Raw genomic sequence first — 26,159 nt, 5'->3', positions numbered from 1 at the left:
TAAGAGATGCCCTCCTACAAACAGGGTACCAAACCAAGCCTTGGCCAAAGACACCGGGCACCTCGCTCCAAGCCGCAGGTCACCTATAGATGAAGAAGAGTTGGATCCATCTAATCCCCCCTTTCTCTCCTGCAAGGAGACTCAAAGGGGCTGACAACCTCCTTTCCCCTCCCTGCCCCTCACAACAAACACCCTGTGAGGTAGGTGGGGTTGAGAGAGTTCTGAGAGAACTGTGACTAGCCCAAGGTCACCCAGCTGGCGTGGGTTGGGAGTGCACCAGCGAACCAGATAAGCCTCCACCACATACGCGGCAGGGCGAGGAATCAAACCCGGTTCCCCCGATTAGGCGGTGGCACAGGATCCGTAGGGGTCAAGCCCGCAGCCCTTCAAATGCTGTGGACTACAATTCCCACCATCCCCTGCCAGCATGATGCTGGCAGGGGATGATGGGAACTGTAGTCCATGACATCCGGAGGGCCGCGGGTTTGACACCTGTGCCCCCCCAAACCATTTATTGCGCAAGACCCCCTTCCCTTTTGAGGGGGGGGGTGTCTCTCTCTCTCTCTACCTCCCCCCACCCATAAAGTCAGCACAGCCCCAGCTGGGAGGCGGCGCTGGCCCCGCCCCCCCCCCCCCGGGGTGGCTATCCCGGGTCAAGGCTGCCCTCCTCTGCGCCACCGGAGCCTCCTTGCTGCGCGCAGCCGCCCGCCCTTCCTGACGCCCGGCCGGTGGGTGGATGGGTGGGGGGGGGGCCGGGACAGCTCGCTCCGCCCCGGCCTGCGTCGCTCTCCAGCCGCCGGACTCGCCCGACCAGCCAGCCAGCCCGGCCGCCTCCTCCTCTTCCTCCTCCTCCTCCTCCTCCTCCTCCGCGCCAGCCTCGGCCGCCTTCGCCCATGGGGGGCCCCCAAGCAGCAGCTGCCGCCCCCTCGCCCAGCGGCGCCTGGTGAGCCCCCCGAGCCAGCCTTTGGGCGCCCCCCCCCGGCTGTCCACACCCCCTCCGGCCGACCTCCCTCCCTCCCTCGCCCTTCTTTTGTTCCCCCGCCCCATCTCTTGCCTCCCCCGCCCCGGCGATCCCTGCCCCCCCCACCCCCCGCAGCGCCTCCCACCCCCCTTGCCCCTTCGCCGGGCACAGTCGCCCTTGGGCAGGCCCTCCTGCCACCTTAGCCCCCCCCCCGCCCCTCCTGATTTCTTGCCTCTTCTTTGTTTGCCTCCGGGAAGCATAAGAAGGAGATACAAAAATAAAGTTTCTTTTTTGTATCTCCTTCTGATGCTTCCCTGAGTGACTTGGTTGTCTCTCTGCACTGTGCAGGTCTCGCCACCCGCCATCCCTGCCCCCCCCCCTGCAAGAGAAACTAAGGGAAGCATAAGAAGGAGATACAAAAATAAAGTTTCTTTTTTGTATCTCCTTCTGATGCTTCCCTGAGTGACTTGGTTGCCTCTCTGCACTGTGCAGGTCTCGCTCCCCCCCCCCTGCCATCCCTGCCCCCACCCCCTGCAACGCCGCCCTCCCCTTGCCCCCTTAGCCGGGCGCTGTCGCCCTTGGGCGGGCCCTCCTGCCACCTTAGCCCCCCCTCTTGATTTCTTGCCTCTTCTTTGTTTGCCTCCCCCCCCCCCAAAAAAGAAACTTTATTTTTGTATCTCTTTCTTAAGCTTTCCTTAGTGACTTGATTGCCTCTGCTGTCTGCAGACCCTGCGCATGGAGAGCGGCCTGCCCACGCAAGCTTGGCCCCAGAATTGGGCCCCCCATCTCTTACACCCCGCCCTTGGCTATCCCTGCCCCACCCCCTGCAACGCCTCCCTCCCTTTGCCCCCTTAGCCGGGCGCTGTCACCCTTGGCCAGGCCCTTCTTGCTTTCTTAGCCCCCCCTCCTGATTTCTTACCTCTTGGTTTGCCCCTCTCCCCCCCCCCACAAAAACCCCCTTTCTTTTTGTGCCTCTTCCACTTAGTGACTTGATTGCCTCTCCTTTCTGCAGACCCTGCTCATGGAGAGCGGCCCGCCCACGCCGGACCCCGGGGGCCTGTGCAGGGACTTCTCCGCCTTGGCCCCGGAATCGGGCCCGCCGTCTTTCGAATGGCTGCTGGGGCGGCTGGGGGCGGGAGGGCGACGGCAGCGCCTCTTGCTGGCCCTGAGCTGTCTGCCCTGCCTGCTATTGGGCCTGGGGCTCGGCTCGGACACCTTGTTCACGGTGACGCCCCCCCTCTGCTGCCGAGATCCGAACGGCACCCGGGTCCCCGTCAATGACAGCGACGTGTGCCAGGACCCGCGGTGCCAGGGCTGGGACTACGGGGGGCTGCCGGCCCTCACCGGCAACCCAGTGACCGAGGTGAGTGTCGTTGCTCTGCCCTTATGCTCCTTTGCCCCTTCCTGTATCCCATCATGGACATTCCTGGACTTACAAAAACTCCCACCTTTACATTCCTGACATAATCTCAGAGGCAACAGTGCATGCACAGAGTGCTTTTTCTGGAATGGACTCTGACCGCAGTGTGTATTTTATTATATTTTATTTTAATTAATTTATATATCAGACTTTTAAAACGCTGTCTCCCGAAGGGCTCAGGGCAGTGAACAACAGTCATAAAACCATACAAACACGATAAATAACACTATAAAACTGTATACGTTATAAACAGGTTAATTCGTTAATTCAGATGGCGACAGTTCTCTTTACTGGCAGATTTGAACGCGTCCACCTTCCCTCTGATTTGACGCGTGCTGCTGCACTATTGCTATAACCGCCCTACACTTTCGCCCTTGGCTGGACTTAAATTTGTGACCCAGAACCTGATGCCAGAGCTTTGAAACCTGTGAATAACAATGCTGGTAAGAGTGCCTCTGTAAACATACAGATTGCTTTCTTCCAGTCACCCATAATTCATAGGGTCACCTTTTCTTCCCACCTCCAGTTTAACAATCAGCGCTGACCTTCCAGCTTCCAGTTCGTCCCTCAGTGCTTCTGCGCTCCACCCTAAATACCGAGTTAGTGGCAATAGTGTTAGACTAGGACAGTGATGGCGAGCCTTTTTGAGACCAAGTGACCAAACTGCAACTCAAAACCCACTTATTGATCGCAAAGTGCCAACATGGCAATTTAAACTGAATACTGAGGTTTTAGTTTAGAAAAAACGGTTGGCTTTGAGGCGTGCGTTACTCGGGAGTAAGCTTGGTGGTAGTTGTGGCATTGCTTTGAAGCAGCTGTGCAACTCTTCCAACGGGTGAATCACGACTCTAGGAGGGTTTACTCAGAAGCAAGCCATATTGCCAGCAACTGAGCTTACTCCCAGGTAAAGGATCACGCTTTAGTTCTTTGCATGAAAATCAGTGGGGTTTAACAGCGCTTAACAGGGTTACCTACACTGCTTCCCCAAAACTAGGTCTTAGGTTTAATGCTAATAATCAAGCCCAGCAGCCCAGGCCAGCCTAGATGTGTGTGTGTGTGGGGGGGGGCGATTTCCCCCCACATGATGAACTTTGTTTGTGCGTGCCCACAGAGAGGGCTCTGAGTGCCACCTCTGGCACCCGTGCCATAGATTCACCATCACTGGACTAGGACTTGGGAGACTCAGGTTCGAATCTCCCCTCTGCCAAGGAAGCTCGCTGGGTGAGCTGGTCCCGGACACTTTCTCTCAGCCCACAGGGTCGCCCTGAGGCTAAAGGGAGGAGAGCAGAAGGCTGCGAGCTGCCTGGGGCCCGCGTTGCAGACAGAGGTGGGATACAAGTAAGAATTAAACTGAATTTTACTATCCACAGTTCTCTTTGTCTTTGCAGTGGTCCCTGGTTTGTAGCCGAGGCTGGGCTGTCCCCTTGGAGCAACTTTGTTTCCTGCTGGGTTTTGTAGCGGGAGCTCTCGTTCTGGGTCACCTGGCTGACAGGTGAGTTTCAGGGAGAGGCCACCTGTAGGCCCGGAGCAGAAGCGCCAACTTCCTGTTAACTTTCCGGAAGATCAGTTGTGTAACTTTCTGGGAGATCCGTTGTTCTCGAGGTTCACTGCTCATAACCCCTAGGCTCTGCTGGATCAGGACTTGGGGGGCCACTGTGTGACACAGGATGCCGGACTAGATGGACCACTGGTCTGATGCTTTTAACTCTTGGACGTGATGGCCCTTGGTTTGGACTTGATGGCCCATGAGGTCTCCTCCAACTCTATGATTCTTCCGTGTGGCTTGCTTCCTCCCTGGGACTTGAAGGGCTGAGAAGGAAGGCCAGAAGGGGATATGGAATAATCCTTCCCTTTTCTTTCCAGTGTGGGACGGCGTGGGATTCTTCTCCTGGCCCTTGCTCTGGGCTGCCCGGCAGGGATCTTGGCTGCGTTTGCCGCCTCTCCCTCGGTCTTCATGCTGGGCCGTTGCCTCTGGGGGGCTCTGTTGGGTGGGATGCAGCTGGCCCTCTACCTTATCCGTGAGTAACCCTGGTCTTGTGTTTGATCAAGGCTGAAAAGTTGGATTGAACTGTGCATGCAAATAAGCCATTCTGACACATTGGCTCATTCCGCACATGCAGAACAATGCACTTTCAAACTGCTTTCAGTGCTCTTTGAAGCTGTGCGGAATAGCAAAATCCACTTGCAAACGGTTGTGAAAGTGGTTTGAAAACACATTATTTTGCGTGTGCGGAAGGGGCCTATGACACTATAGTTTCTTTGTGAGTTACTATTGTTATCCTCTTCTGGCTGTGTCGTGTTTATATGTTTCTATTGTTAAACATCTAATATATTTCAGATCCTTCTTTGAAAACATTGTTTGCTTCCTCGGTGACCCTATTTGTCTAGAAAGCCGGCAAATAAATGGTTGACATAAGAAATAAATGGTTGCAGTCAGTAGGACAACAATCAATCAGGGAGAAGGCTAAAAACCTTTATTTTTTTCTCTCTTTACTTCATTATACTTCATTTATATGACAACAAACATGTATTAAAACGGTTACTTCAGGGAACAGATCCTAATATTACATTGTCAGTTGCAAGATTTTGTGTATTTATTTTATTTTATTTATTTATTCAACTTATAGGCCACCTCATCCCCGAAGGGCTCGAGGCGGCTCACAACACGGCTGTTCTTCAAGACAGCAAATCAAACAACATAAAACTTAAACCTATAACCAATTAAAACCTATAACCAATTAAAACTTGAGCAGCAGTTACACACCACAAATATAAATTAACTTGAGTAAATTTAAGAATTTTGTGTAAATTTAAGAATTTTGAAGAACAATGAAATAGAAGGTGAAATTACTTTTTAAAATATACCATTATAAGTTTTTGTTACTTTGGTTGTTGAAATATGGAAGAGCAATATTTTACTTGTATTTTATATTAAGAAGGTTTTAAATTGGTTTATTTTTTAAATTGTATTTTAAATGTTTTGGTCTTAAGACCGTAACAAATGCGCCCTCCATGTGACCCAAACAAATGTTACCTGGGTCGTATGCCCTCTTTGTCCCCTTAGGTACGCCATTGTATAAAGGAGGAGAGAGAATACATAAAACCAATTTTGCGGGGGAGAGAAACAATTGAGATCCCTTCTTGTGGCTGTTGCGCTTCCGAATGTGTTTCCTGTCTCATTCCGATTACTGTTCCTGTACCGCTTCCGCCTTCTAGGTCTGGAACTCTGCTGCCCTCCACAGCGGCTGCCCGTAGCCATGGCTGGGGACTTGCTCTTGGTTGGAGGCCATTTCTTACTCCTGGGGCTGGCTCTGGCTTGTGGGAGCTGGCGAATCCTGCAGGGCGTGATGTCGGCGGGGCTGGGCCTCTGCTTGCTGTACGGGTAAGGCAAAGGTGTCGTCCCACCACAGTGGTAGAACATCTGATTGGCTGGCAGGAGGTCCCAAATTCAATCTGTGGTTTCTCAAGTTGAAAGGACGAGGGAGTGGGGGGGTAGGAAAAACTCCAACATGAGGAGGAGGAGGAGGAGGAGGAGGAGAAGGAGGAGGAGGAGGAGGAGGAGGAGGAGGAGGAGAAGAAGAAGAAGAGGAAGAGGAAGAAGAAGAGGAGGAGAGAAGAAGAGGAGGAGGAGGAGGGAGGGAAGGCTACGGGTGAGCAAGGATGGTAGAAAACAGAAGAAGAAGAGGAGGAGGAGGAGGAGGAGGAGTTTGGATTTCTATCCCCCCTTTCTCTCCTTTAGGAGACTCAAAGGGGCTTACAATCTCCTTGCCCTTCCTCCCTCACAACAAACACCCTGTGAGGTAGGTGGGGCTGAGAGAGCTCCGAGAAGCTGTGACTAGCCCAAGGTCACCCAGCTGGCGTGTGTGGGAGTGCACAGGCTAATCTGAATTCCCCAGAGAAGCCTCCACAACTCAAGTGGCAGAGCTGGGAATCAAACCCGGTTCCTCCAGATCAGAGTGCACCTGCTCTTAGCCACAGCTCTTAGCCACGACGCCACTGCTGCTCCAGAACCATCGTGGAGCATATGTGGCCCCATTCAGTGACCTCTGTTCTTTTGCCATTCCGCTTTAGCTGCCCGGGAGTGTTTCCTGAATCGCCTCGTTGGCTCTTGGCCACTCGCCGAACGGCTCAAGCTCAGGAGATTTTGGTCAACTTGGCCCACGACAGCAGCACCCAGGAATCTGAGACACAGGAGGCGCTGGAAGGTGAGTCTTGTTGAGGATGTCTTTTGTCCACAGTAGGAGTACCCAACGTAGTGCCAACACCTTTCCTGATGTCGCTAAGTGTTTTTAGAAAGTGTATGGGGCTAGTTGGGGCTTTTACCCAGTAGGATTTTTTGCTTAATTGTTGAGCTGATTGGAGACCCAGGTTTTTCAAAAGTTGCTTTCGTAGCAGTCGCCACCACAGCACAAATATCTTCACTGCATTGAAGAAGAAAAAGAGTTTTGGATTTATATCCCCCCCCTTTCTCTCCTGCAGGAGACTCAAAGGGGCTGACAATCTCCTTGCCCTTCCCCCCTCACAACAAACACCCTGTGAGGTGGGTGGGGCTGAGAGAGCTCCGAGAAGCTGTGACTAGCCCAAGGTCACCCAGCTGGCGTGTGTGGGAGTGCCCAGGCTAATCTGAATTCCCCAAATCAGCCTCCACAGCTCAGGTGGCAGAGCTGGGAATCAAACCTGGTTCCTCCAGATTAGATTCACAAGCTCTTAACCTCCTACGCCACTGCTGCTCCATTGGCTGAAGGTGTGTATGTGTGTGTATGTGCAAGAAAATAACAATCAAAGCAATCCACTGCAGAGTTATTCAGTGCAAGCCCATTGAAAAGAATGACCTTAGACTGGAATAACTCTCTTCAGGAAGGCAGAAGAGGACAAAATAAATTATCTTCTGGCAGATGCGTTCCCAGCAGTTACACTAAAAGTGGCCACTTTCACCTTTCATCTAATCTGGAGGAACCGGGTTTGATTCCCAGCTCTGCCGCTTGAGCTGTGGAGGCTTATCTGGGGAATTCAGATTAGCCTGTGCACTCCCACGCACGCCAGCTGGGTGACCTTGGGCTAGTCACAGCTTCTTGGAGCTCTCTCAGCCCCACCTACCTCACAGGGTGTTTGTTGTGAGGGGGGAAGGGCAAGGAGATTGTCAGCCCCTTTGAGTCTCCTGCAGGAGAGAAAGGGGGGATATAAATCCAAACTCTTCTTCTTCTTCTGTGATGGGCATTTTGGACCTGGGCCCGTCACCCTGTGTTAGAATTCCAGAGTTGCCCACAGGCACAAAAAGTTTGAGATGTTATGGACTACAGTTCCCATCATCCCCTGCCAGCATCATGTTGGCAGGGGATGATGGGAACTGTAGTCCATAACATCTGGAGGGCCGCGAGTTTGACACCTGTGCGTGACACAGTCAAACAGCCTCCGATTGGAAAGCAAAGCTGATAGGGCTACCATTTCTTTTTTTATTTTTCAATTATTCTGTGTCAAGAATTTGGCACTTGGGAGATCTCTTTCTTTTCTCTTCCCCCCCTCAATTTTCTTCTGTTTCTTCACTGCTGATTCCTTGTTTGCCTCTCCAGAACTTGACAACGCCTGCCGCCTCCCTGCCGCGGCTCAGATCTCACTCCGTGCCCTGCTGGGCTGCAGAAACATCTGGAAAAATATTCTCATTCTTGGCTTCACCACGTAAGTTCACCCTGACTTATCTCCGAGCCTCGCGCAACTGGAAGACACTAGGGCAGTGATGGCGAACCTATGACACGGGTGCCAGAGGTGGCACTCAGAGCCCTCTCTGTGGGCACGCACACACAGAGTTTGTCTTGAAATTGTACCCCTCCCCCACACATCTAGGCTGGCCTGGGCCGCTGTACTTGATGTGCATGCACCTCATCCAGCAGAGAGGACTCGGCTGGTGGGCCTGGTACCTGTGCTCCAGGTGGCTGCTACCTGGGGGGTGGGGGCAGAGGCGGCAGAGATGCTAGAGAGGCGCAGAGTGGCAAATGTGGGATTTGCTGGGGGCTACAGCAGGCTGGCCCCTGCTCGAGGGGGTTATTCAGGTTAAATGGCCGCGTTGGCACTTTGCAATAAATAAGTGGGTTTTGGGTTGCAATTTGGGCACTCGGTCTCGAAAAGGTTCGCCATCACTGCACTAGGGAGAGGGAACTTGAAGCCTCTTAGGTTTTATTTCTTCATTTTGTGTTTTTGAATGAATTTTATTTATCCTTCCTCCCTCCTTTCCTAAATTCAAAGTAGTTAACAAATGCTAATTTTTTTTAAAAAAAACAAATCAGTAAGAGAGCCAGTGAGATTTAGTGGAGAGAGTAGCAAACTCGGACCCTGAGTGACCTGTGTTCGAATCTCCACTTCTATGACGGTTGATGACTGGCTGACCTTAGGTCTGTCACATACTCTCAGCCTGGCCTACCTCACGGGGTTGTTGTTGGGAGAAAATAGAGGGAGGGATACCGATGTTCTGAGCTTGAATCCCAATTGGGGAGAAAAAGTGGGAAATGCAATTATATCCGCCTGGCATCCTGTCAAAAACATTTTCAGCTGAAAAAGTTGAGAGGGTGGCAGAGGTGTGAAAAAGGACGACGAAGAAGAAGAGTTTGGATTTATATCCCCCCTTTCTCTCCTGCAGGAGACTCAAAGGGGCTTACAATCTCCTTGCCCTTCCCCCCTCACAACAAACACCCTGTGAGGTGGGTGGGGCTGAGAGAGCTCCGAGAAGCTGTGACTAGCCCAAGGTCACCCAGCTGGCGTGTGTGGGAGTGCCCAGGCTAATCTGAATTCCCCAGATAAGCCTCCACAACTCAAGCGGCAGAGCTGGGAATCAAACCCGGTTCTTCCAGATCAGAGTGCACCTGCTCTTAGCCACTACGCCACTGCCTTCTCTTTGTACTGGGCATTTGTTTGTCAGGAAAACTTCTTGCTTTGAGAATCTTGGTTAATAAATTAGTTCAGGGGGCCCAGATCTTGATCACAGAAGATCTTGCCTCATTGGGGAACTTGGTCTAGTTAGTAATAGAAGAAGAGTTTGGATTTATATCCCCACCCCCTTGGAAAGGAGACTCAAAGGGCCTTACAATCTCCTTTCCCTCCCCCCCACAACAAACAACTGTGAGGTGGGTGGGGCTGAGAGAGCTCCGAAGAACTGTGACTAGCCCAAGGTCACCCAGCTAGCATGAGTGCACAAGCCAATCCAGTTCACCAGATAAGCTTCCACAGCTCAAGCGGCAGACCCCGTTCTCCAGATTAGAATGCACCTGCTCTTAACCACTACACCACGCTGGCTCTCTCAGGGAAAAGTATAGGGTGCAAAACCCCTGATGAAATTTCGGTGCCCTTCCAGGTTCATAGCTCACGCCATCCGCCACTGTTACCAAATCGCCTGGGGCTCCTCACACGGTCCACGTGCCGAGTTCTACTTCTCATATCTGCTGTCGACCGGCAGCGCGGGCCTGGCTTGCCTCTTTCTGTGCCTGAGCGTCGACCGGTACGGCCGTCGTGGGATCCTGCTGCTCACCACCACGCTGACGGGTATCGCTTCCCTCATCTTGCTGGGACTAGAAGAGTGTAAGAGCACTGTTCCGTGGAGTCGTGCCACCTACATTTGTTTATTTATTGAAACATTTACATCTTCACCCATTCCCCCTAAACGCTCGTTCTTCCTCTGCGTTTCAGATCTCAACCATGCTGCAGTGGTAACGTTCTCCATCCTTGGTTTGTTTTCGTCCCATGCAGCCGGGTCCCTTAGCATCTTCTTTGCATCTGAAGTCATCCCCACCATTATCAGGTAAGTCATCATTTAGCCTTTATTTGGCATAAACAGTATAAAATCACATCAAAATCGCATCAAAATACAAACTTGCAACATTAAGTTGATTCATACATACTGTTGCTTGTGGGATATTTCCAGCAGAAAGTTCGCAGCCATTTCACAGAATGTAGCATCAGAATTATTTAATAAGAACAATAGTCTGCTTAGTTCGTCCAGCTCGCTAGGTATCATAGAAAGCAACCTAGAGTATTTGACTCTAATAATTGCCGATTTAGGACAACGGAATAATTGGTGAGTTAATGTTTCTAATTGATTTGCACCACATGAACACACCCTTTTGCACATTTCTAGGTTGTTCTATCTACCTCGTAGCATGGCAGAAGGGAAAACATTAAAGCGAGCGAGTGAAAAAAACTCTTCTCTGATCTGGATTGGTCAGATGATACAGATCGGAGGCCATTCTGTTCTGTTGTAAGGGGATTGATAGATGTAAAGGTGAACAAGTTTTCCTCGCTGCCAGAGTTAAATAGTTCCATTCTCTCACCAACAATTTTTGTTTATTATCAGGTAAGATTGGAGAAGGGAGGGAAGTTCTACATAGGTGTCAGACTCACAGCCCTCCAGATGTTATAGACTACAGTTCCTATCATCCCCTGCCAGCATCGTGCTGGCAGGGGATGATGGGAACTGTAGTCCATAACATCTGGAGGGCCGCAAGTTTGACACCTGCTACTCCCTCACACATGGAACAGATCAGCCTTTAAAATTTTCCCTTGCCAAGGAGGAATGGAAAACGTCACCAAATGTTACCAAGGTGAAGGTCTGGGGATGGCACAGAGGTATGGGAGACGGTCTTAAAAAGATCGCACAGACAAATGAAACCATTTTGGAAAACGTTTCAAATAAGAATCGCTTTAAAAAGGGCATTCGTTTAAAATGTTTTGCGACTGGAAATAAAATGTTTGCAGGATGTAAGGGGGGGCGGGGTGGAAATGCAGAACTTTGCAGAGGAAACGTTTTATTTCCTGTATTGTCGAAGGCTTTCACGGCCGGAATCACTGGGGTGCTGTGTGGTTTCCGGGCTGTATGGCCGTGTTCAGTATATATACTCCAGTTGCTTTCTGTTCCTACTACCGGTATCAGATCCTCTGAAGATGCCAGCCACAGATGCAGGCAAAACGTCAGGAGAGAATGCTGCTAGAACATGGCCATACAGCCCGGAAACCACACAGCACCCCAGTTTTATTTCCTGCCTCCAGACATTTTAAAATATTTGTATGGAAAGGACCAAAGTCCTTGGCTATTTTTTCTGGCATTCCATGCTAGGATGAGGAAGAGAATTCAGTGTTCTTTAAAAAAAACTGTGTGTGCTAAAAAAGAAAAGAAACACCTCGTTCAGGTTTGTGTCACGAACGCTGTTTTTTTCTCCGCAGAGGGAAGGGCCTCGGCGTCATCCTCTCGCTGGCGTCCCTGGGTGGGCTGAGCGCACCTTTGCTGTGGTTGCGAGAACAGCACGGCTCCTTCCTTCAGCACATCGTGTTGGCTTCTTTCAACATCTTGGCGCTCCTTTGTTTAATGCTGCTTCCCGAGAGCAAGCGCAAGGCCTTGCCCGAAAGCTTAAGGGACGGAGAACTCTACCGCAGGCCCTCGCTGCTCCGCCAAGCCGGGGCGGCCGAAAGCCGGGCAGCCGAGGAGGCCGCGCGCCGCGACGACGTGCCACTGCTCTCGACGCCAAACCCTTCTAGTTGATGTTCCCGCCACACCTTCCGCCTGCCAGAGCTCATCCTGACCCAGGCTTAGTGCGAGAGGCCTCAACCTGCCCCAAGCAGGTTAGAGGCTGGCCAATGAGGTTAAAAGAAAAGGCTTGAGCGAGCCTCACTTCCGTTTTCTGTTTCGGGTGTCGCGTGAGGGGTGGCCACCTGCCAGTCTCTTCCTCAGGGAGATTTCCCACTTGCATAAACCATTTCCACACCCCACCGGATGCAGAAAAAGGAAGGTCAGGCCTTGGGCTTTGTCTGTAAACACGCAAAGGAGTTTTCCCCTGCCATGCTCCGTTCCGGTGCCAGAGAGTTAACTGCACAGCTTAACATTTGCCACAGAGGCCTGGGCACCTGCAGTTCAGTTCTGGCTTGTGTGGGTTGAGGGAGACAGACCTCCCCGGCTCCCTTCCTGTTGGGCATTTTCTCATTCCACAACCAGGATCTTTTTTCCTAGTTCCTTGTACCCTCCCTATGACCAGATTCCTGGACTTCTTGAAAAGGGAAAAACTGAGGCCTTGGCTCACTGTCTGCATTTTCTGACTGTCCATGAACTGAAAGAGGCAGGCACCCTATCAGGAAAAGAAATGTTGATGCCTGCTCTGGGGTCATCAGAACGGAATATGTAGCCCACCCGTTTTATTTTTCTAACGCTGCTTGGGGAGTAGTTCTCTCACCAGCCCATCCTGGGTTATGTGACTTTTTAAATATATATATAAAGGACCATCTAGCTGCAAACCCGGAACTAGTCGTTCTCCCGGTAGACATGTAACTTTCTTAGAAATATCCTAATCCCTGGACCTGTGGGTAGATAACCATTTACTTGGACCAAGTTGCGTTTGTTCCCGTTTTACAGAGCAGGAAACTGAGGCTGGGAGAACGGCAGCTTTCTGGGAGCCCGTTCAACCCCAGGGTCGAGCTATCAACCTATGCACCATGTTCCATTTACAAAGGATCATTTTTTTAAAGCAATTCTTGACGTCGCAAGGGCTTTTCACGTCTCTGTGCTCATTCTGTGGAGGGCCCCCAAGACAAAGGATCTCCGATTTGGGCTAAAACAGGGCTCAGAAAAGAGACTCAAAGTGCTTTCATTGCCAAAACCTCTCTGTAATCCATAGAAAATTTGTAATAATTTTCTAATTATGTGCCCCCCCCCCAGACTTTTAACACCAATCCCATGATTCTGTTATTCCACCCAGAATCAGTCGTCTCCTTTTTTAGCTGTGCAGCAGCCAGAAGTTACACAGGTATGTATTTCCTCAGCCCCAGAAAAGCTGTTCCTGTTGAACTTCTGCCTTCATGCAGTCAAAGGCCCTGGGGAGAGGCGCAGCTGTCTTCAAAACACTGGGCAGAGGGAAAATGGGACCTACCGCAGGAGGAAGGGGGCACGAACGAAAAAGGGACGACTGCTCTGCACGCCAAGACACTTCAAAACACAACCTTTGCCCCCTGGAAATTTAGACTTTGGGGCCGCTTTTGACTTTAAAGGGAAACATATTGCAGACTGTTACAACCTAAATATAGATTAAATGAAATCTTCTCAAGAAAATTGGTTTTCTCTTTGAATGCTCATCAGAAAATATCTTGAATCTCCCAGACCAATTAGGGAGAAATTTTGTCGGGGCGGAGGAGGCCGCTGCAGAGAGGCGGTTGCCGTTTTTGACGTCCAAGTTTATTCCCGTAAGGGGGACAACGGCGCATCATGCTTTCCTGGGCTGCGTGAGACCGCCTTATGGCTGTCGAGTCACCACGTCAATGCCGGAAGGTAAACGGTGTGCAATTTCAGATTAAAAAACACAGATTGCACAAAAGAGCTTGCAAAGCAAACATAGAGGCTGGGGGAAAGACTATAATAGGTTTCCCTGGGTGAAGTGTTAGCCAACACAACTCCTTTCCCTTCGACTTTTTTGAAAAACGCCAGTTGTGTTTAGCATTTAGTGGCTCGGCTGTGGCCAGACTACATTTCCAAGCCTAACTCTGCACCCGCAGACATGGGAATCCAGGTTCTTGTAGCAAGTTATCAACAGAACTTTGCATGTACCTATAAAAATGGGAATAGTGGCTTTAAAATAACTGGTCTTTTGTACACAGACAGAAGGCACACATACTGCCGTGGGTGCGGTTTGCTCTGAACAGCTCCTGTGGGTGCTATCTGATGACTTGCAATTTGACACCAGAGGCTGAAATGATCCTGAGATTTGATCAAGGCCGCGCTGATGCTATCAAACCTATCGATTCGTTCTGATTGAGCCATTTCCTGCTGACGGAAACCTTCAGGTCAGCTAACCCGGAAGACAGACTCTCACCTGCGTGTTTTTGAAGGCTGCCCCGGAGCCAGACTTTTTAATCCATTTATTCTTTGGCTTAGTGCCTGATTTATTTGCCCTGCTTGAACTTATTGTCCCTGTCTCATCTGCCAAGCCTTTTCATACAAATTCAAACTTCTGTACTCTAATGAAGCGGTGTGTCACTCAACCGTATCTGGCGGAAAGCAAGGTCAAGCCATAGCTGACTTAAGAGACGTTCAGAAATGGTCTGCCATTGAGTGCCCGTCTCCCAAACCTGGTATTCCCTGGAGGTTTTCCATCCAAATCCTTTATTAGGCATAAAACCGGTGTGTGTCAAGAATTCCAAATACAATAAGATCATTATTGCACAACTTGCAGTACACAGAGTAAAAATATAGCAACAGCTTCAGAGATTTCAACATTAGAGTTATTTAGAAGCTTAGCCATTTTTATCTTATCAGAAAGGAGCATAAATCCTGTTGGTAACGCAGTTCTCAAATCAGTTCTGATGTTATTGTATTTTGAACAGTGAAGCAGAATATGAGAAAGTGAATCTGTATCAGGACAAAATCGACAGCCACGCTCATTTTGTGGAATACCAGAGAAGCGACCTTGAAGATGTACTGACGGAAAAGAGTTACCCCTTGCTCTAGTCATGACCCATCTGCAATTGTAATTAACAAGTTGTTCCAGGTATATAGCAGGGCTAGATTTCTGAGGGATAATCCCAAAGAATATTGGAGAGCAAGAGCTTTGCGCTTTGCTCAGGAGAAATTGATATTCTTGATCGAATAATCTAGTCTTATAAGCGATGGTAAATCTGTTTTCCATCCAAATATTCTCCAGGGGTGATCCTAGTTAGCTCCCGAGATCGGGCTAGCCAGATTGGGGCAGCCATACCTACACCGCAGGATTGTGGCAATGCTAACAACAAGAACCACACAAACTACCATTAGCGCCATTGATAAATGGACAATAACAATGTGAAGGTCCTGTTCCTTGCATTAGAATAAGTTACGCCTTTCATATGTTAACTGAACTCTTCCATAGTTGCCAAAACAGAGCAAGTTGTCCCGTAGAATTAAAACACCCAGTGGTCCATCAGAGTTTGTGACATGCCTCCAGAACTCCCATGCCCCCCTCCATGGACGGGGAAGCTGCCCCACCTGAGAAACCCAAATCACAGCGCCCCTGGCTCTTGTCTCCCTCGGAAGAGCCCACGTGGTTTTTCCTTTTCCAAAAGGAAACTTAAGAGCCCCACAAGTTAAAGGACTTTGAAGCCATTTTCTCTGTAATTATAGGAAGATGCCAACACAGAGGGAGAAAAAGCACACTCTATAGACATTACTTATGGGGACGAACCAACTTCATGTGGCTCACAAGGTTTCCTCAAAAGGTGCTTAACGCTTCTGGGGGTGGGGAGAGAAACTTAAAACTGAGGCAGAACTGTGATGCCCATAAAGCCGGCCCAACACAAACAATTTCGCTAACAATCCTTAGGCACCCACAGCTGCCTTGGTGACTGAAAACAATCCCAAAAGTCAGACAACCAAAAGCACTGCAGCGTAGAAGAAGAAGAGGAGTTTGGATTTATATCCCCCCCTTTCTCTCCTGCAGGAGACTCAAAGGGGCTGACAATCTCCTTGCCCTTCCCCCCTCACAACAGACACCCTGTGAGGTAGGTGGGGCTGAGAGAGCTCCGAGAAGCTGTGACTAGCCCAAGGTCACCCAGCTGGCGCGTGTGGGAGTGCCCAGGCTAATCTGAATTCCCCAGATCAGCCTCCGCAGCTCAGGCGGCAGAGCAGGGAATCGAACCCGGTTCCTCCAGATTAGATACACGAGCTCTTAACCTCCGCCGCCACTGCATAGCTTTGTACCTTCACAGCTTCTGAACATCGCTATAGCTCCTGCATGTGTGTGCTCAAAATTAAGGCACACAGCTCCTTTGGCTTGCGAGAAGAGAGCCAACGGATCCTCACAATAAAACCACGTGCAACTTTTCTTTCTTCCAAAAACATCTTTATTATTTGTCCACCCTCATAACAGTTTCTCTGTTTCTTCCTCATTACACTCCCCCCCCACCCCCACCCCCACCTGAATGTTCTCTCCCTTTCTCTCATTTTTTCAAAGTCACTCTCTCCTAAAAGAAATAAGGGCCCCGGGGGGTCCGCCCCACACCCGCCAAGCCCTCAAGGGAGTCTTCTCCCTGCCCCGGGTCTCTAGAACTTCAGGTTTCGGTGGTGTCTCTTCAGGCTAAAAAATAAAGGAACCTGTAAAGATAAAGACACTCAAACAAGGCATATAACATATCCCAGGGGAGGGTGGAAGGAAACGCGACGGAAGCAGCAAGGGTAGACCGGGGAAGGTTTTTTTTGGGGGGGGGGGGCGGGGGGGAGATTGGAGAAAATAAGTGAAAGGAAGGAGGGACAGAAGATCCTGCAGTTAAGGGGGGTTATTTTTTATATATATATATTTTTTGCAGGAAACACCCTACCTCAATTTTGAATGAAGAGTTAGGGTGAAAAACCAGAATTCAATGGTACGAACAAGGGGCTACAAAGGGAAGGGGGAAATGCAGGAACGCGTTTCTCACACACACCCAAGAATGCCAGGCTGTTTGTGCCACGCCGAGACTGGCAACTAAAGCGTTGTGGCGGCGAACTCGTGAATTGGGGGGCGGGGGGGGGGGCGACAACAACATGACTGCAGGAGGCACCGCCATCACCCCCCCACATAAAAACTACCAGGCGTCGGGACACGCAAGCGCACACACAGGCACACAAGAAACCAGTACGGGGGGCAGGCGTGGGGGGGCAGGCCGAAAGTAAAATACAGCGAGTAAAAGAACCCACAACAGCTCCAACAAAAAAAAGAGATCGAGTGGTTTTTTTGGGGGGGGAAGGGGGTGGCGGCAGCCCTCCTCGCAAACTGCCCCTCCGGAAATGCTAGGCCACAACAACAGAAAAGTGGTTCCATTAACGCTTGACAATTGCGGCAGGCGGAGGAAGAGGAAACGGAGGGCGGAGGGCCGGCAGGGCACGGCATCATGGGCCGCCGAGACCAGTGGGTGAAAAGCCAATTTACAGGATGCCCTCGCGCCCTCCCCTTAGGACCCTCCCACCCAAGGAAAGCGGGCCCCCTTTCGCTGCACAGCGTTTAACACTTTCTCCTCCCCCCACAGTATTTTTTTTTTCCGTCATGGTAACAATCTTCATATTTTTTTTCTTTTTTTTTCCTCCTTCCTAAAACAACCACTTTTTTTTGTTTTTAGTAAGGGGAATACCATGAGGTCGTTCTGGCCCGGCCCCTGTGGAGAGAAGGAGAAAGAAGTGTCAATGGAAAGCCGTCGAAGGCGACGAATTAAAAGTCATCCCCAAAGCGGGAAAAAGATCTAAGACAGAGGACTGGGAATATTTTACGGCTGAAACAAAACTTAGGTACGAAATTAATAACCTGGGGTGCTTTGGAGCAGATTTTTTTGGATTTCAAGAGTTTCAAACCTTATCTTTTAAATGTGATTTCAAGGAGCTGATAAAGAAGGTTGTGGGGTGGAGTGGAATTCTTGCGATAAAATATCAAAGCGAACGGTTTGAAACTTTAGCCTCTCAAGATTTTAAATGCTTAAGCCCCTTGGAATATCATATAAAAAGACACTAGTATCAGTGGGACAGTTTTCCAACCTCCCGTATTATTTCAACACTTAATCATACTGCCCTTGTCAACAAAACATGGACATGGTCCCCTTCTCTTGAGAGCTGACTCCCAGAGTTCCCTGCTCAACCCCAAAAAGACCCCCAAACCCATTCCAGTTTATTCCCAGACCCACCCACTCCGTGCCCCCCTCCACCCCATTGCCGCGGCTCTGACAGACCTGTAAGCACGCCCTCGGGGCGGCCTGCTACTGAAGCCAGTGTAGAATCGGGCCCGGGAGCTGCTGAAGCCGGATCCCCTCCCTCGGTACCGGGTCCGGGGGAAGCCCCGGTCTGTGGTGCTGATTCCAGGGCGGTTGGTCCGTTTGGGTATCACCTGCAAAAAAACCCCAAAACGACAGGTGTTGGAAGGCACATTGCAAATGCACCGCTTCGAGAACAGCAGTCAAACATTCTCCCCAGAGACCAGGACATTTAGAAGGGCCTGCCCTTGTCAACAACTAAGAAACGGGTGCAAAATGCAGATGCCGGCTGGTTGCAAGGACTAGTTAGACCAGCTGCATAGCGTGAGCTGCCGACTCGTTTCCTCTGGGCTCAGTTCACGGCACTGGTCTGACTCTAAAGCCCTTTGAGATTGCAATCTACATCCTTGAAGGGATTAAGAACATAAGAACAAGCCAGCTGGATCAGACCAGAGTCCATCTAGTCCAGCACTCTGCTACTCACAGTGGCTCACCAGGTGCCTTTGGGAGCTCACATGCAGGAGGTGAAAGCAGTGGCCTTAAGAACATAAGAAAGAGCCTGCTGGATCAGACCAGAGTCCATCTAGTCCAGCTCTCTGCTACTCGCAGTGGCCCACCAGGTGCCTTTGGGAGCTCACAGGCAGGAGGTGAAAGCAAGGGCCTTAAGAACATAAGAACGAGCCTGCTGGATCAGAGTCCATCTAGTCCAGCACTCTGCTACTCGCAGTGGCCCACCAGGTGCCTTTGGGAGCTCACAGGCAGGAGGTGAAAGCAAGGGCCTTAAGAACATAAGAACGAGCCTGCTGGATCAGACCAGAGTCCATCTAGTCCAGCACTCTGCTACTCGCAGTGGCCCACCAGGTGCCTTTGGGAGCTCACAGGCAGGAGGTGAAAGCAAGGGCCTTAAGAACATAAGAACGAGCCTGCTGGATCAGACCAGGGTCCATCTAGTCCAGCACTCTGCTACTCGCAGTGGCCCACCAGGTGCCTTTGGGAGCTCACAGGCAGGAGGTGAAAGCAAGGGCCTTAAGAACATAAGAAAGAGCCTGCTGGATCAGACCAGAGTCCATCTAGTCCAGCACTCTGCTACTCGCAATGGCCCACCAGGTGCCTTTGGGAGCTCACGTGCAGGAGGTGAAAGCAATGGCCTTCTGCGGCTGTTGCTCCTGAGCACCTGGACTGTTAAGGCATTTGCAATCTCAGATCAAAGAGGATCAAGATTCCCCAACTCCCTCCCCGGGACAGCCTGGATGGGTTTTAAAAGGCCCTCTTTATTACTTCTTAGAAAGTCAGCTGCAACGCGGTGGAAAACATTCCCCGTGACAATCCCACTGATATTTCCCCCTCCCGCGTGCTTATCAATGTCGGAGCTCCCCTTGTCAACGCTGGAAAGTGTTTTGAGCATTCAGGAAAAGCGGGATGTAAACATTTTAAAGTAAAGGTAAAGTTCCCCCTTCAGTCGTGTTCGACCCTGGGGTATCCCTGCGAGCGGTGATTTTATAGGCAAGCCGTTTTTGTGGGGTAGTTTGCCATTGCTTTCCCCGGCTATTCTTTAACCCCTAGCTATGAGCTAGGTACTCATTTACCGACCAAGAAATGGATGGATGGCTGATTTAAAATTTTAAATGCTACCAAATAAAAAAGTACATTGCTTCCCCCAGCATGCCGCCCCCAACCCGCTCCATGGTCAGGACTCAGAATCCACAGCCCATAACTTGCGCATACACAAAGCTGTCATGTATTAAATCGGAACATTAGTCCATGGAGGTCAGTATGGTCCTCTCAGGCTAGCAGCAGCCAGGTTGGGGTCTTTCCCATCACTCACTGCTTACTCCTTTTTAACTGGAGATGCCAGGGACCTTGGGTATGACAAGTAGATGCTTTGCCAGTGTAGCCATGCCGCCCGCCCCGGCAATGTTTTTTTTCCCGCAGGCTCTCAAGTTTTGTCTAGCAGTATCAGTACTTTACAGGAGCACCTTCAATAACACTGGGTAGTTCCCTGCTTGGGAGATCACATCTGAATTTTGACCGCAGGGAAAGAACAGAGAACTAGGAAAGAATGGCAGGCAACTTAATTCTTGGCTCACCGGAAGGAGGAGTTTGGATTTATATCCCCCCCTTTCTCTCCTGTAGGAGACTCAAAGGGGCTGACAATCTTCTTGGCCTTCCCCCCTCACAACAAACACCCTGTGAGGTGGGTGGGGCTGAGAGAGCTCCGAAGAACTGGGACTAGCCCCAGGTCACCCAGCTGGAATGTGCTGGAGTGTACAGACTAATCTGAATTCCCCAGATGGGAAGAGATGGGAGAGACCCCTGCACTAACTCCTCAACAACAAAACCCTTTGCAGGGTCTGTCTGATGTGCTGAAGTTGGAAGGAGGCCAACCTACCTTGATCTGCCTTCCCCGGAAGAGGGACTCATCTAGCGCTAAGGAAGTCCGCACCGACCCCTTGTCCGAAAACTCAATGTAAGCAAACCTGCGTGGGACAGAAGAACAGTGACTGAGCACCAGCTACCAACATGGGAAAAATGCAGTAATTTAAAAACTTTGAACATTTGTGGTTATCCTAGGTATTTAGGAGTAAAGATAGCCCCCTGTGCAAACAGCAGACATTACTGACCCAAGGGGTGACATCACATCACAAACTTTACTAGACAGGCTGTGTGTGGGGTGGTTTGACGCCGCCTTCTCCAGCCATCTACTCTCGGGGTTAACAGTATCTTCTACGTAATTACAGTAGTACAATTTTAGGTGCCAAATTAAAATGAATAGATGTTATGTGTTAAATCCATAACAAATTGGGGGTTTATAGAAGAAGCAGAGGAGGAGGAGGAGGAAGAGGAGTTTGGATTTATATCCCTTCTTTCTCTCCTGCAGGAGACTCAAAGGGGCTTACAATCTCCTTGCCCTTCCCCCCTCACAACAAACACCCTGTGAGGTAGGGGGGGCTGAGAGAGCTCCGAAAAGCTGTGACTAGCCCAAGGTCACCCAGCTGGCATGTGTGGGAGTGCCCAGGCTGATCTGAATTCCCCAGATAAGCCTCCACAGCTCAGGCGGCAGAGCTAAGAATCAAACCCGGCTCCTCCAGATTAGATACATAAGCTCTTAACCTCCTACGCCACTGCTGCTCCTTATAGGAAGTATACTGCATACATTCCCAATCCCCCTCCCCCAAATATTTCCTTCCTTCCCTCAAACAGAACCCCACCCGGGGTGGGGGGGGGGGGAAGAAGAGGAGGGGAGAGTCTTCAGAATTCGGCTTCCCTTCTCCTTCCCTATTGAGTCACTCACCCTTTGGGGTGACCAGTGAACTTGTCACAGAGGATAGTCACGCGATTGACAGAGCCGCAGCCGTGGAAGTGAGCCTCCAGCTCTTCTGCTGTTGCTCCATAATCCACCTGGAATAACAAAGCAGAGGAGATGAGAAAAGATAGGAACTCCTCTTTTGCTAACCCCGTCAGGCCCAGAGGCAGAAAACACTCACGTTGCCGACGTATATGGACCTGGCATCGGCTTCCATCTTCTCTTCTAAAGACATGATGACCGGACCAGCTGTGGAGAAAAGCAGGAGTGTCAGTCTCCAGAAATAAGCCCAAGGAACGAATTTTTCCTGAGGTCCAGGAAAAAGCGTTCCTCTGAGAATCCCTGCCCCGAAGAGATCAGCCATATCACCATACTGTCAGGGAGGATTTTTTGCTACTTTTAGGGAGGATTTTTGTCGCTATTAGGCTGCCTTGAGTCAATCAAAAACAAGAGAACTAGCAAGGTTTCTCAATCAAAAACAAGAGAACTAGCAAGGTTTCTCAATCAAAAACAAGAGAACTAGCAAGGTTTCTCAAGGTGCTCAGAGAAGAGGGATTATTATTATTTTATTATTATTTATTAGGTTTATAGACAGCCCTCCCCCGAAAGGCTCAGGGCGGTGAACAGCGTATAAATAGAGCGCGTATATCAGATTAAATCTGTCAAAAATTAGTTAATACAGGCTCTAAAAATATATATGTATAAACCCTCCCCATTAAAATGCAGCATTATTAAAATTTAGTACAAAATTAATACAAAAGATGGCGCCTACTATCAAGTTCCCTCAAACTCCAAAAGGAAAGGGTGGTAGGACCCATTTGATGTTATAGAAGGAAAAAGGGGGGAGAAGGGAGGAGGGCCCATCAATTTGCCTGTTGTCCAGAAGCGACATGGGTACCAAAACAACGAGCCCCATATTTCGTTTTAATGTCCCTATCCAACATGGAGTGGACCGACTTGCTCTAACGTTAACTGAGTTCCCTGCCATGGGCTTTCCCACTCCAGAACTTCCAGGCAAGGGGCGAAACGGGGCGTCGCCAATTAAGTGGGGACTTAATTAAGCTACGGGTTTTCAAGCCATGTTCTGAGAATCGCAGGCAGTCCCTGAACTTACAGCATTTTAAGAATCTCTCTCTAAGAGCAGTGGCCGTTGCCAACTAACTTCCACTACAAAGCCTCCTCTGCAATTTACAGAGAAGCTTTGTGTGTATATTAGGTCACAGAGTTGCATGTAGGAAATGAGTGTGTGAATCCACATGCAAACCTATGTCTGCAGTATGCTATGTTCCTCAACAATCAGGTCTCCTGGAGAGAGAAAGTTTGAGAAAAAGAAGTTTGTTGTTACCTGCTATCCTAAATGTCTTAGATGGCTGCCCCATTCACAATATCGCTGCTGCGGTTAAGAGTTCTATGCGGTTCCTAAACCTTTTATTATAGTTCCAGAATGCTACCGTTTGTGTTTGTACATCATTTTAATGCAAGCCACTGGCATCTAAAGCACTATAACTGGTATTCAGAAAAAAATGGCAGAAATATTGTCTACTGATGTGACCGTGTCTGAACAAAACTGCTTCCAGCCTCCTGCTGTAATACCTAGCATCTTCACAGAAACAGCTATCAATGTATTGTCAAAGGCTTTCACGGCCGGATTCAACTGGTTCTAGTGGGTTTTCCGGGCTGTGTGGCCGTGGTCTGGTGGATTTTGTTCCTAACGTTTCGCCTGCATCTGTGGCTGGCATCTTCAGAGGTGTATCACAGAGAAAAGTCTGTGAAACTTTTCTGTGAGACTTTGTGATACACCTCTGAAGATGCCAGCCACAGATGCAGGCGAAACGTTAGGAACAAAACCCACCAGACCACGACCACACAGCCCGGAAAACCCACCAGAACCAAACAGCTATCAGTGTGCTAGTCCCCAATTAAGATTATTTTCTTTTATATCAAATTTAACATTACAGGCATGGGTTAACACTGCTGTTAAAAGGAAAAAGCCAAAGATACTATTGTGAATAGACAACAGCTCTCTAAAGCCAAAACAGAAAAAGAAAATAGATTGATCCTGGGTTCCTTTCATCATCGTGATTGATTTCTGCTAATTCAAAAAACAAATGTTGTGATGCTCAGTCCATTTTAAAGTTAATCGTTTCCCAACTGCCCCTTGTTCCTGTAATCAGCATTAATCACGCTGATCAAATGAAAACATTTTGCTTTAACAAAGATGTTAATTTCCTTCCGGGCTTTAACAAAGCAAGTGGTTCTAAAAAGATTTGAGCAACCAACTGATCAGATCTTTCCAGACTGATCCAAAGCTTTCAGCCAAGGCCTGGGTCACACTTCTAGCCACCCACAACAGCTTCCTACACCAGTGTGCCATTCCATGCCCACGTTTACAAGAAAAGTTGCCATGTTTCTTCCACTGGCTTTGTGCAGTGGCTATGATTGGTGCAACTATGTATATAAGCAACTACACTGTACTGTAACTGTGTTCCTTTTGGAAACAAGTGCCTGGCGGAGCACTTTGTTGGACTGTTTCGTATCTCTGTATATATTAACGTATACATATAACAACTCTGTGATAAAAGCCTTCTTTGGAAAGAACCTACTGTGAGGAGTGTTGTTTCTTTTTCCTGGAGCTGGGAGACTGCTGTATATGTCAGTTATATACAGGTGAACACTTGTCTACTCTGAGTAGTACCGCTCTACATCTGCTATCACTTATCAGTTACTATAAACACCAAACATTCTCAGCATTATTCCAAATATAGATTAAAAATATGTAAGCCCTTTTTGGATGTCCCAACACAGAGGCTCATTCCGCACATGCAGAATAATGCACTTTCAAACTGCTTTCAGTGCTCTTTGAAGCTGTGCGGAATAGCAAAATCCACTTGCAAACAGTTGTGAAAGTGGTTTGAAAACGCATTATTTTGAGTGTGCGGAAGGGGCAAGAGCTCAAAGGCCCGAGACTAAAAAATGCCAGAGAATGCCCCCACACAACACACAAAGAGAACTGCATCTTGGACTAAGAATCTTACACAGATGTACAGATGGCTGATCTAGAACAAGAGAATATTTCGGGGGCGGGGAGAGGATGCTCACCATTGCCCGGCGGAGGGCTCATGTTCATTTGCTTCTCAACTTCATTCTGCAATTCTTTCAGCTTTTCCGCTTCCTCCTCCATCTCTCGCACACGAGCTTTAATGGCTTCCAGCTCCTGGCCAGGGGACGGGTGGGTGGAAAGAAAAACAGAGCGCAGGTAAGAAAGTGCTTCATTTCTACTGCACTCTCACTTCCCTTCTCTTTCACTCGGAACGTGATTTAGTTCCCAAACCACGTCTGCTTTGCTATATACAGAGTGCCACAAGTCTCATCTCTCCCTCTTACACTTTTTTGCTCAGCAGTGAGAAAGATATCTTCCCTCCCATCAACAGATAACGGCCTGCCCTTCATCTCTGACTTCCTTCCGATTACGCAGCCACCACTCCTGACTGCGTTCAATGCTGACTACAAGGCCCCTTACACACTCAAAGAGCTGCCTTCCTCTGGGCACCCCCCCCCCCAGTCATTTCTGTTTATGTCTCTCAACCCCCCTCCCCAAAAACGAAACCCTGCTGCCCCCCCTCAACCTGTGTTTCCAATGCAAGTCCACACAACCTCATGCCCCTCTCCTCCCCCCCCCCCCAAAAAAAACACAGCTTGGTTTGGGTTTGTTTCCCTGGTGATTTAGGACAACAGCCTTAAGAAGGCAGGATTTGGACCCCTGGGAAGCATAAGGCCACGGAAGCCCACCCTTCCAAAGCAGCCCCTTCTCCAGGCGACTGATTTCTCTATTCTGGAGATCAGGAGTAATCCTGGGAGATCTCCAGGCCTTATTGGGAGACTTACACCCTGCAGCCAATTGCTTTTAAGTTCCCAAGAACCAGGTCAGGTTAAAGAATCTCTCATCCCTAGTATTGCAGATATCCCTTTTTCAGCAACACTGAAATGCAATAAAGAAGACTGCAAGGCTACCTGGAGGTTGGCAATCAGGTATTGCAGTGCCGTTTTTGTTTTAAACAAAGTAAAATCCTGCATAGGGGTTTGGTGGGCCGTAAATGGACACTCCTATATGCTCTACCATTTGGTTAGGACTCCCACCTTGAGTTTTGGGGTCTCCCACCAGTCCCCATTGAACTTGCAAGCATCCACAGCGTTTATATTTGCAGTGATTTAAAACCGGCGTGCATTTAATTGCAATGCAATATATGGGATATATGCAAGCGTCCCCCCCCCCGCCCCCGCAGCCAGGGCCCCCCCCCCAGCTTCCCCCTCCCCGCCGGGCTACTCACGGGGTCCTCTATGGCGGAGTCCCCGGGGTCGCTCTCTCCCAGGCCGGCCTCTTCCTCCATCTCCTCGGGGTGGGGGTGATGGTGGGCTGCCCCGACTCCCGCCCCCGCCTGCCCGGGCCGGGGCTGGTGGGAGGCGGCGGAGGAGGAGGAGGACAGGGCGCCCCTGGGGCCGCCGCCGCCGCCTCCCCCCCTGCCGCCGCCCGCGGCCTCCAGCGGCAGCTCCCCCTCCTCGATGTCCTCGTCGTCCTCGCGCAGCCCCCCGCCCTGCTCCCCGCCGGGGCCCCCGCCGCCCAGCCCGTTCCCGTACTGGGAGGCCGGCGGGACCCCGAGGCCGCCCGCCCCGCCCGGCTCCCCGTCGCCCCCCAAGACCACGATCGCCCCCCGCCCGCCGCCGCCGCCGCCGGAGCCCCGCAGAGACGCCATCGACCCCCGCCGCCG

General features: G+C 50.1%; 2 protein-coding genes across 3 annotated transcripts; one reads left to right on the top strand and one right to left on the bottom strand.

Moving 5' to 3' along the window:
- Positions 1-641: 641 nt before the first annotated feature.
- Positions 642-13,458, top strand: SLC22A17 (solute carrier family 22 member 17). Of its 2 annotated transcripts, XM_048517981.1 has the most exons (10): positions 644-943; positions 1,974-2,324; positions 3,770-3,873; positions 4,245-4,399; positions 5,598-5,763; positions 6,453-6,586; positions 7,952-8,057; positions 9,724-9,947; positions 10,056-10,167; positions 11,586-13,458. In XM_048517981.1, exons 1-10 carry the CDS (start codon positions 737-739, stop codon positions 11,899-11,901), a joined length of 1,875 nt encoding a protein of 624 aa, XP_048373938.1. In that variant the 5' UTR covers positions 644-736; the 3' UTR covers positions 11,902-13,458. The 2 variants fall into 2 exon arrangements, with proteins under 2 accessions (XP_048373937.1, XP_048373938.1); XM_048517980.1 differs by having other exon boundaries at positions 642-943; positions 9,724-10,167.
- Positions 13,459-16,194: 2,736 nt separating this feature from the next.
- PABPN1 (poly(A) binding protein nuclear 1) lies at positions 16,195-26,159 on the bottom strand. Its single transcript, XM_048517543.1, has 7 exons — positions 25,722-26,159; positions 24,493-24,607; positions 21,575-21,642; positions 21,382-21,488; positions 20,479-20,566; positions 18,069-18,223; positions 16,195-17,504 (listed from the first exon to the last, which is right to left on the bottom strand). The coding sequence occupies exons 1-7, from the start codon at positions 26,142-26,144 to the stop codon at positions 17,465-17,467; spliced, it is 996 nt and encodes a 331-aa protein (XP_048373500.1). The 5' UTR covers positions 26,145-26,159; the 3' UTR covers positions 16,195-17,464.

The sequence above is a fragment of the Sphaerodactylus townsendi genome, linkage group LG15 (assembly GCF_021028975.2).
Source record: "Sphaerodactylus townsendi isolate TG3544 linkage group LG15, MPM_Stown_v2.3, whole genome shotgun sequence".
Lineage (NCBI taxonomy): Eukaryota > Metazoa > Chordata > Lepidosauria > Squamata > Sphaerodactylidae > Sphaerodactylus > Sphaerodactylus townsendi.
Note: the sequence above shows the minus strand (reverse complement) of the source record. Positions and strands in the feature narration are given on the sequence as shown.

What these genes read in the sequence shown, in the direction of transcription:
- SLC22A17 (XM_048517980.1), top strand. Translation starts at nt 737, where the DNA reads ATGGGTGGGGGGGGGGCCGGGACAGCTCGCTCCGCCCCGGCCTGCGTC. An exon ending in CCCTCGCCCAGCGGCGCCTG is followed by an intron (nt 944 to 1,973) that starts GTGAGCCCCCCG and finishes TCCTTTCTGCAG; the next exon opens with ACCCTGCTCATGGAGAGCGG. An exon ending in CCGGCAACCCAGTGACCGAG is followed by an intron (nt 2,325 to 3,769) that starts GTGAGTGTCGTT and finishes TTGTCTTTGCAG; the next exon opens with TGGTCCCTGGTTTGTAGCCG.
- PABPN1 (XM_048517543.1), bottom strand. Translation starts at nt 26,144, where the DNA reads ATGGCGTCTCTGCGGGGCTCCGGCGGCGGCGGCGGCGGGCGGGGGGCG. An exon ending in GGTCCATATACGTCGGCAAC is followed by an intron (nt 21,489 to 21,574) that starts GTGAGTGTTTTC and finishes TTGTTATTCCAG; the next exon opens with GTGGATTATGGAGCAACAGC. An exon ending in TCCGGGGAAGGCAGATCAAG is followed by an intron (nt 18,224 to 20,478) that starts GTAGGTTGGCCT and finishes GTTTTTTTGCAG; the next exon opens with GTGATACCCAAACGGACCAA.